Consider the following 10,478-nt stretch of genomic DNA (forward strand, 5'->3'; position numbering starts at 1 on the left):
CATTAATATATATTAATATTTTTTGCAGAAAAATGTAGCTGTTAGTAAAATGGAGACAGACACAGTTTTAAAAATGTTGAACTTCGGGGCGCCTTGGTGGCTCAGTGAGTTAAAGCCTCTGCCTTCGGCTCAGGTCATGATCTCAGGGTCCTGGGATCCAGCTCTGCATAGGGCTCTCTGCTCAACAGGGAGCCTGCTTCCTCCAACCTGCCTCTAAGCCTACTTCTGATCTCTGTCTGTAAAAAAAAAAAAAAAAGTTGAACTTCCAGGGCGCCTGGGTGACTCAGTTGTTAGGCACTGCCTTCAGGCTGGGGTCGTGATCAAACCCCCCATCAGCCCCGCATTGGGCTCCCTGCTCAGCGGGATGCCTGCTTCTCCCTTTTTCACTCCCCCTGCTTGGGTTCCCTCTTTCACTGTCTCTTTCTTTGTCAGATGAAGAAATAAAATCTTTAAAAATAAAATGTTGAAATTCCATAGCTATTTATGTGAGAGACTCATACTATATATGGGCGGGGGGAGAGGCCCCTTAAACTCAGTTTATGCTTCTTAGTTTTTTTTTTAAACTGGTATATCAAATCCCTATTATTTTAATGAAGTAGTATGGAGAACTGTAAAAATAATTACTTTTGATACAAATAAATAGATTAATTTTTTTTCTTAAGATTTTATTTATTTATTTGACAGAGAGAGAGAGAGATGGCAGGCAGAGGGAGAGGGGGAAGCAGGCTCCCTGCTGAGCAGAGAGCCATCCCAGGACCCTGAGATCATGACCTGAGCTGAAGGCAGAAGCTTAACCCACTGAGCCACCCAGGCGCCCCATAGACTAAATCTTGATTAAGTCCATACAGTGTAGTCAGAGTTGATGGCAAAATAATGGGAATTGCTGATAACTCTCCAGTCCCTATCAGTTATGTTGTCATTTGGATGGGGATATGAATGAAAGTGGTTCATTATAGGTCAACTCTGATCAATTTTTATCTACTAGGCTTTGCTGCAGTGTCCAGAAAAGGATACTGTGTCTTATTGGTATTAATCAGGGATAGAGAGCTGGGAGCATTTCCCTACTTCTGATTTTCTTTGATCATGTGTTAGAAGGTCTGGTCACAGGTGTAACCCACCTGGCAGTAGTAGCCTTTCTCAGAGGCCTGACTCCTTCCTCCCCAAATGATTTCATCTGATTAGTGAGTATAGGAGAAGGGTTTGCTGGTTCCTCCTTTCCCGTTTCTTCTGGGAGTGGGCTACCACTAAGAAGCTGGCATCTTCCATCCTTTTAGAAGGGAATGCAGGTTATCTGACCCCACTTAGATGTTACTTGGACTTGATAGGTCTGTCTAATACAGTAAAGTCTAATTATGAAGCGTGCTATTCCACAGGTAATTAGATCTGTTCTCTCTATTCTCTTTAGGATTATACAGGTAATATTTTGGTCTCTCATCTCCCTCATTTTCTGTCTCATTTTCCAGTAGGCTCAGAAATCAGGCTGGAAAGAAAAGTATTTATAACCCTGCCCCCTTGGGCCTCCAACAGAAGGGGCTCTCAGAGGTTCATTGGTGGAGGCTAATCCCAATAATTTTCTTGAAGCTGTAGTTTGGTTTCATTTCAGAATTACTTTTTTGAACCCATAGAAAGATTGTTTTTAAGAACAATTATTAGCATTTGTAGAATGACTTATGATAATTTACATTATGTACAAAGGGCTAGATGAATACTTAATGTTTTAGAATAAGAAGGTGGTCTGCAGATCACGCTAGTTCCCTTCCTGATGCTGTATCAGTGGCTAAGTCCAGCTCTTACGGACATCTTGCTTCAAAAGTATACAACCAGACGTAAGAGAATTGCTTTCCTGTCTTTTAGTCACCATATTAAAATAGGGAGGGAAATTATTGTTAAACATGCTCCCTTTCGATAGTCTTCAAAGGATTTTCTGACCATCATTCAGACCTGAGGGATAAGTTACATAAAGGGCTTGTCTAAGACAATAGCAACAACAATAAAAAAAGACCTCTGGTGACCAACCTAAGTTGTTTACCAAGTTCTGGAAAACTGGGATGTTACCTGGGACCTAAGACTTTTCATTGCCAAGATGAGGAACAGCCGTGGTAAACCAAGACAAGCTGCTTAGCCTGCAGGACACGCCTAGCACTGCCGCTGTTCCTTCCAGCTGTGCCATTTCCTTCAGTACTGAGCGTGCTGTTTGTATTGGTCATGACAAAACAAACTGTCATCCTTGCGGTACTTGCTTATTGAGGCCCTGTGACAGTCAAGCTGAAGGCCTACTCTGTGTGCCCAGTTTGACGGTAGTGACCACACTCATAATTCTTCCTCCTCTTTAACTCATTTCTGCTTTCTTCTTTGCAGGTCTGTGATTCCGACACCATGCTTGACCCTGCCTCCTCTGTGGAGATGGTGAAAGTTTTAGAAGAAGACCCCATGGTTGGAGGTGTCGGGGGAGATGTCCAGGTGCATATGGCTTCACTTCCTTCTCACCTCCCTTTTAGATCAACTCTTACACACTGATTCTTTGCATGTATATTCACTACACACCAGATGTTGCTTTGGTGATAGAGACACATGAGTATGTGCCTTGGACCCACTTTATTGCCTCTTTTCTTTTCTTTTTAAAAAAAGATTTTATTTATTTGACAGAGATCACAGGTAGGCAGAAAGGCAGGCAGAGAGAGAGAGGGGGAAACAGGCTCCCTGCTGAGCAGAGAGCCTGATGTAAGGCTTGATCCCAGGACCCTGAGATCATGACCTGAGCTGAAGGCAGAGTCTTAACCCACTGAGCCACCCAGGTGCCCTGTCTCTCTTCTTTTCTACATTGAAAAAAAAAAAAAAGGATTTTTTTTTTTTTTTTTTTTTAAACCCTGGAATGTAACCCTTGTTAGGTATGGCTGATAGGTTATATAAGTTACATATAATTAATTTAAATGTGTAATGATCTCCATATCTTCTCGAACCATAACTTAATGTTCTGGTAAAATCTGATGTTGGGGGCACCTGGGTGGCTCAGTGGGTTAAAGCCTCTGCCTTCTGCTCAGGTCATGATCCCTGGGTCCTGGGATCAAGCCCGCCTCTCGCTCTCTGCTCAGCAGGGAGCCTGTTTCCCCCACTCTCTCTGCCTGCCTCTCTGCCTACTTGTGATCTCTGCCTGTCAAATAAATAAAATCTTAAAAAAAAATCTGATGTTGGAGGTCATTTAGTTGTGAAGGTAAAAAAATGGAAGTGCTGAGGATGGATTCTATATTTATACCTATGTATTTAAAAGATGATTAATATATGGTTGATTAAAAATTCAAGTTGGAACACAAAAGAAGAAAAGAGAAATAGCAACTTAGATTTATAATGGTAAGAAAGGCAAAGGAACAAATAATTAAGTGGGTTTTCTGATTATGACTTATTTCCCACTTATAATTATTTATTTCCCATTATTTGCTAAAAATGGAGAAACAATGAAGTCAATATTAATGAAGGCAACTTGGAATCTGTGGGATGGGAAATGCACATATATGTGAATATGTGATCACATGTGAAGATTAAAATGAGTGCTTTGCCAATGCGTGATCAAATTTTAGCAAAAGGTGAGAAGCCCATGGAAACTTAACTTTAAAAATTAGGTATTGTGGGGGCGCCTGGGTGGCTCAGTGGGTTAAGCCGCTGCCTTCGGCTCAGGTCATGATCTCAGGGTCCTGGGATCGAGCCCCGCATCGGGCTCTCTGCTCAGCAGGGAGCCTGCTTCCTCCTCTCTCTCTGCCTGCCTCTTTGCCTGCTTGTGATCTCTCTCTGTCAAATAAATAAATAAAATCTTAAAAAAAAAAATTAGGTATTGTGTTGCTATGTAACCCATTTTATACGTGCATGGAGATAATGAAGGCAAAGACAATGCCTGGAATAGACAAACAGCCTGGTGTAAAAAGAGGAAACATGCAAAATCCAGATGAGAACCGTGCAAAATTGAGATGGAGGAAAGAATTTAGAAATACTGCCAAGAAAAAGCTGATAACTTTCAATAGCCTTTACATAGAGCATTATTTCAGGACTTAAGTTTTGGGGAGAGGCCAGAACAAACAGTTTAATCACTGGCATTGCATAAAGGAGGGCAAGAAGGAGAAAGAAAATTAATGGAATTGAATGAGTTGGAAATTAACCAGAACAGGAGAGAATAGGGCTTAAAAACCTTCAAATCTTAGATGGTAGGAAAGAGTGGGAAAATTTAGGATCTGAGAACTAGAGCCTAAAAACACGCTCAATATCACAGCATAACAAGAACAACAACAACAAAAGCCCTGGGCAAAAAAGAGGACAGGGTCATGTAGAAGAAAAACGGTTGCTCATCCAGGAGTCCCAACACAGGCACACAATTTATCAGATTAATCCAGTAACACAGAATCAGAGAAAATAAAGAACAATCATGTCAAAAATAAGAAGGATGCTAATACCCGGAGGATCAAACAACAAACCTCACTTTAGGTAGTAATTTCGTGATGATGCGGATTTTGTTGGTATTTTAGTGGGGGCCTATGTTTTACTTATTTGTTTTCTTTTTTTTTTTTTTTCCTTCTTGCAGATTTTAAACAAGTACGATTCCTGGATCTCTTTCCTCAGCAGTGTGAGATACTGGATGGCTTTTAATATAGAAAGGGCCTGCCAGTCTTATTTTGGGTGTGTCCAGTGCATTAGTGGACCTCTGGGGATGTACAGAAACTCCTTACTGCATGAATTTGTGGAAGACTGGTACAATCAGGAATTTATGGGCAGCCAGTGTAGTTTTGGTGATGACCGGCATTTAACGAACCGAGTGCTGAGCCTGGGCTATGCAACAAAATACACAGCTCGATCCAAGTGCCTTACGGAGACACCGATAGAGTATCTTAGATGGTTAAACCAGCAGACCCGTTGGAGCAAGTCATACTTCCGAGAGTGGCTGTACAACGCGATGTGGTTTCATAAACATCACTTGTGGATGACCTACGAGGCCGTGATCACTGGATTCTTCCCTTTCTTTCTCATTGCGACAGTCATCCAGCTCTTCTACCGGGGTAAAATTTGGAACATCCTCCTCTTCTTGTTAACTGTCCAGTTAGTAGGTCTCATAAAGTCGTCCTTTGCCAGCTGCCTTAGAGGAAATATTGTCATGGTCTTCATGTCCCTCTACTCAGTGTTATACATGTCAAGTTTACTTCCTGCCAAGATGTTTGCAATCGCAACGATAAACAAAGCTGGGTGGGGCACGTCTGGAAGGAAGACCATTGTTGTCAATTTCATAGGACTCATTCCAGTATCGGTGTGGTTTACAATCCTCCTGGGTGGTGTGATTTTCACCATTTATAAGGAATCTAAAAAGCCATTCTCAGAATCCAAGCAGACAGTTCTCATTGTTGGAACGTTGCTCTATGCATGCTATTGGGTCATGCTTTTGACGCTTTATGTGGTTCTCATCAATAAATGTGGCAGGAGGAAGAAGGGACAACAGTATGACATGGTGCTCGATGTATGATCTTACGTTGTTTGACGTTTGCAGTCACACACGCAGACACACACAAAACCTTAGTTCCTCTCGGGACTGTACAGTATTGTGGCATCCAATAATGCCACCAAAGGAGACACATCACTGCTGCTGGGACTTGAACCAAGACATGTCTCTGTGGGTTTATTTTGATTCAGCCAAAGTAAAACGACATCAATGAGAAGAAACTCAGATTTAACCTGTTATTTCTATGAAAATGGGAAGCATTCTTTGTTTATGCACTTTTTCCTTATGTACATCTGCCTAACAGTGTTTGCCCTATATACCTCACTAGCCATGCTTTATGTGGGTTATCATGGAAGAAAAGGATTTTGGAAACTCAAGGAAAAGTTCTTTCAACATATACAACCTAACTTATGGACTGTGTCGATAGCTAATTTTTTTTTTTTTTAAGAAAGGATTTTCTGTTTAACTCTACCAAATGAAATGCCAAAGGAAATTTCAAAGGCCGTTGGCTGTGCTGTATTTTTATATAATTGTACTGTGTTTTAAAATTTTGTATGCCGATTTTTAAAACAAATTTTGCATATTCTATATTTTACTTCTCTGCCAAAATACACCTGTTCTTTTTTATTATTATTAAAATAGGTTCTGAAAAATTCATACTTTAAAAAAAAAAAAAACCTACCCAAAATGTGAAGCGTGGTTGACTGATGTTGTTCATGATAGAAAGAATAAAATGTTTCTCTCTCTCTCTACCTTTTAACTTGGAATAGTTTATTTCTGTGAAAAATATTTAAACTTTCAATATTTTAACTTTTTTTTTTCATTTCTTTTAGAAAAGGCCTTCACACTTTGGGAGTAGAAATACATACTTAGGTGCACACACACAAAAGGAAATCATTGAAAATCAAGGCCAAAGGGGGTAGAAAAGTGCAATTTTTCATAAGATTTTTTTAAAAAGGGGGAGTAATGCTAGTCCTTGAAAGAAAACACTGGGCAAATATGGAGCTTCTGGCGGTGTTTTCTCAGGCTGAGTAAAAGGGAAAGTGGAAGAAATTACCTGTGTTATTTGGACAACTACAATGCAGTTCATCGTTTGTTCTGTGGCCTGAATTCACCAGATCCCTGTCAACAAACTGAACATAATTGACCTGTCTCTCTTTCAGCTTGCCAGTTCACTTTCCATGTTACTAGGACTTTTACACGGGTGAGTTGGCTACAATTGATAAGTGTAAAAGCTTACAGATTACAAAATTGGCGCATTAAACTCATCTTCTCCTTCCCAGGGAGGGTATTTTTTCCTGAATTCATACAGATAATCGATCCATTTGTCCTGTTACTGGCCTCCATAGATAGGTTTACGTAATCAAAATAATACCCAGGTTTAAGAAGTGTATCAAGAATTGGCACATGAAAAAATGGATGAACCAGGTTCCCTTAACCTGGCTAATTCACTACTCCAAGGGCCTCAGTTATCTGGTTTGACTTTTCGATGTGACCCATCTTGCCTTGTAGCTGGTGCTGTGTAGACCTGTGTTAGAAACAAACACATGAGTCGTTGCGTAAAAAATGTTGTGATGAAGTGGAGTGTGAATGTGGAGACGTGTTCAACCACCTGCTTCTGCCACTTGCTTCCATGTGCTTCCTCTCCATGCAGACGCCCTGTTTCATCTATTCTGCCTAAGAAAAAGCTGCACATTCTACCTTTGGACTTCAAAAAGGTACATAACCATTCTGCAACTCAGACTCACGGATGGGAGAGTTTGTGGGAAACAGAGCACAGCATGCCAATAAATGAAACTAAAACTTGAGTTTGCCTTTTTAACTATTTATGTTCTAAGTTAAGCTTTGATAACTTTCAAATGTCAAATTCTCTCATTCTTTTAAGAGATTGAATTAATTGCCTGTATTTATTTTAGCAATTATTCAATGTATTTCCAGTATAGGATGTATAGTATAATTGATTTTTTTTGTAAATAAAATATTTTTGATAAGAGCATTGCCTTTTTTTCTAAGGGAAGGGGGCATTTCAAACAAAACAAAAGCTTTGTTTTCCTGATTTGTAGTAGAATAGATTTTCAAGAATGGGGTATGCAGAAAACAAACATGCCTGGTCAAAGATAATAAAAGTCACTTATATTACTAATCATGAAGCAGAAATCCCCTAAATTGGTGTGGTTTGGAAATCTGGAAAACAGATACAGAGAAAGATTCAATTCATATAAACTTTGCCTTTAATCTTAACCTTCTACTTCTCTTGGAAACAGCTCAAATTTAGACAAACTTTTATTACAGTAATTTATCAGAGTGTTTGGGGGGGATACATTTCCAGAAAAGTCACTTGATTAAGTTTGTTTAATTATAAATAATAGCAATATCTTAAAGTAACTTCAAAACTAATAGAGAGCAATAATTAAATGAATTTGGGCATTTCCAAACAATGGAACATTACTACCCATTAAAATATCCTCAAGATATGAGAAATTGAGCAAATGTTACATTAAAAATATATAACCATTTTGTACAGTAACATCCTGATTTTGTAAAAATACAAATGTTTAAATGTGGTTATCTCTATTTTTAGGAATATCACCGATTTCTATGCTTATACATTTTTGTATTTTCCAAATGCCATGATCCTGTATTATTTTGATAATCAGAAAAAGGACAATAAGTATTGCTTTTTTTTTTTTTAAGTGGATTGGGACATCTAATAGCGTTTCCTGTTTTGAGAAGCTTTCATGGTAATCCAATTTGCCACTCATCCCTCAAATTCATCTTATTTCCCAATTTCTTTTATTAATTTGTTTCCTAAGGCTCCCTTGTTACTTGGGTACAGTTAAATTATCTGTCTATAAACATAAATTATATACATATATACAAGAGTATATAAATTATATATATAAACAGTATATGTATAAACAGTTTATGAATATACATACAGTAGCCACTGAATATTATTGCCATCTAGTGATGGCTCTAATCCCAGTTGACTGATAAAGTCACTCGGTGCTTTTTAAAAGGTTGGCTAACTTCATAGAAAGGGCTAGTGCGTGTGTGCTCTAGGCTTTCCTGGCCATGTGGTCAGTCATGGGACTACTCACTCTGCTCCTGCAGCACAAAAAGTGTCCACAGGCATTATACGAACGAATGCCTGTGCCCATGTTCCAATAACCCTTTACAGACATCGAAATTTGAATTTGTAATTTTTATGCATTATGAAATCTTTCATATTTTTTAGTCATTTAAGTATTTTAAAACCATACCAAGTTTATCTGCGTTACTCAGACAGGCAATGAGCCAGGTTTGGCCATGGTTTAATGGCCCTTGTTCTTTAGGAATCTGCTGATTTATTTGTACCATTAAATACCATTGTACCCTTGTACATTGTACCATTAAATACTCAAACCAACACCTAGTTTTTGCGCACCTACCAGGTGTCAGGGACTGCCAGGAGCACAGTGTATAGACCGGCTGTTTTAGTTCTATCAGTCTGAGGAAGGGGTTCCACTATGATTGCTGTTTACGGGTGAGGAATCACAGGCTTAAAGATTGAGTTGGTACCTTGAGCTCAAACAGCTAGTAAATCGTGATGGTGGAACTTAGGGGGAGGCGATCTGATGTCAGACTTAACCCTTTGAATAGGTGATTACTCAGTGCGCAATCCATGGTCCAGCAACACCAGCATCTCCTGGGCATTTGTTAGAAATGCAAAGGCATGACCCCACTCCAGACCCACCGAATCAAAATCCCAGGCCAGCCCCCAGAACTTGTTTAATGAAATCCCTCGGATGATTTCCTCACCCTGAATCTGAGAAGTGTTGCTCTAATCTAGTATCTTCTGTTTTCCTCAGACGAAGCATCATCTCTGTGACAACTGTCATTCAAATATTAGCATTTTCCTTTTGAGCTATTCAAATATGGATGTTGACAGACACCTGGTTTTAAGGAAGCTTACTGAACACCTGTCTTGAGCAAGAAATCAAAAGGTGGACTCAAAGAGCTTATAACTGAGTAAGAGGGATATGATAATTACACAAACATTCAGTGCAAAATGGAATAATAAAGGTGTGAAGAATGGCATGGGGATATATAAGGAAGGAATGGAGTGGACAATTAGCTCTGTTAAGATAGCCTTCAAGGTGGTGTGGTGTGGGGGTGATTCTTTAAGGAGGTACAGATTTTATGGGGACTTTTCAGATGAAAAGAATATGGGTAAAGTAATAAAGGTATGATTTTGGTATATGTTCTTTTCACAGAATTAACAAGTTTAATTAAGGTGGGGTTGGTATTTAACCAAGAGGGCAAACTAAGCTATAGAAAGTACATTTGAGGGACACCTGGATGGCTCAGTTGGTAGAGCATGTGACTCTTGATCTCGGCATTGTGAGTTTGAGCCCCACATTGGGCATAGAGATTGCTTAAAAATAAAATCTTTAAAAAAAAAAATACAATTGAAGGGTATCTCCCATAATCCAACTGGGAGAAGTACTAGAATGAGATGTTTCAATTTGATAGGGCACAGGGTATGTAGATAATTTTGAACGGGGTGCTAAAAATACCACAAACCAAACTACATGATGGAGGTTTGGATTTGAGTGTCCCACATAAACGAATAGGAGATTTCGTTCAAGTTTGCTCTTCCAGGCGCTTGACTGCTTTCATCCCATTCCCTCCAGCTCTCCCTCCAGTTGCTCAATCACCATCTTCAGCTTCTTTTATATACCCTGTAACCAGCTGGTCGCAACAACTGTTTAATTTCCTGCTTGCCATGACACTCAAATTCCTCTCTCACCCAAGTTAAGACAATCTCCATCTCTTACCTGAATGGTGAAGATACCTCCTAACTACCTCTTTTCCTCATTTCTGTTCCATCCAACGGATTCTTTACATTTCTGTTACAATTCTCCTTCTAAGACCTTACTCTGAATACAAAGGTTTAATTTCATCTCATTGTCAACAAGAGAAAACCATTCAATCTCTTCAAGAAACTTCAAGCTTAATGATT

General features: G+C 39.2%; 1 protein-coding gene across 1 annotated transcript in view; it reads left to right on the forward strand.

The window, feature by feature from the left end:
* Positions 1-7,464, forward strand: part of HAS2 (hyaluronan synthase 2) — a 32,826-nt gene extending 25,362 nt beyond the window's left edge. Inside the window, exons 3-4 of the mRNA XM_047728348.1 lie at positions 2,359-2,460; positions 4,568-7,464. Of these exons, the coding sequence (XP_047584304.1) occupies positions 2,359-2,460; positions 4,568-5,497 (1,032 nt within the window). The 3' untranslated portion in view covers positions 5,498-7,464. The remainder of the gene's footprint in view (positions 1-2,358; positions 2,461-4,567) is intronic.
* The last annotated feature ends 3,014 nt before the right edge of the window (positions 7,465-10,478 follow it).

The sequence above is a fragment of the Lutra lutra genome, chromosome 4 (assembly GCF_902655055.1).
Source record: "Lutra lutra chromosome 4, mLutLut1.2, whole genome shotgun sequence".
Classification (NCBI taxonomy): Eukaryota; Metazoa; Chordata; class Mammalia; order Carnivora; family Mustelidae; genus Lutra; species Lutra lutra.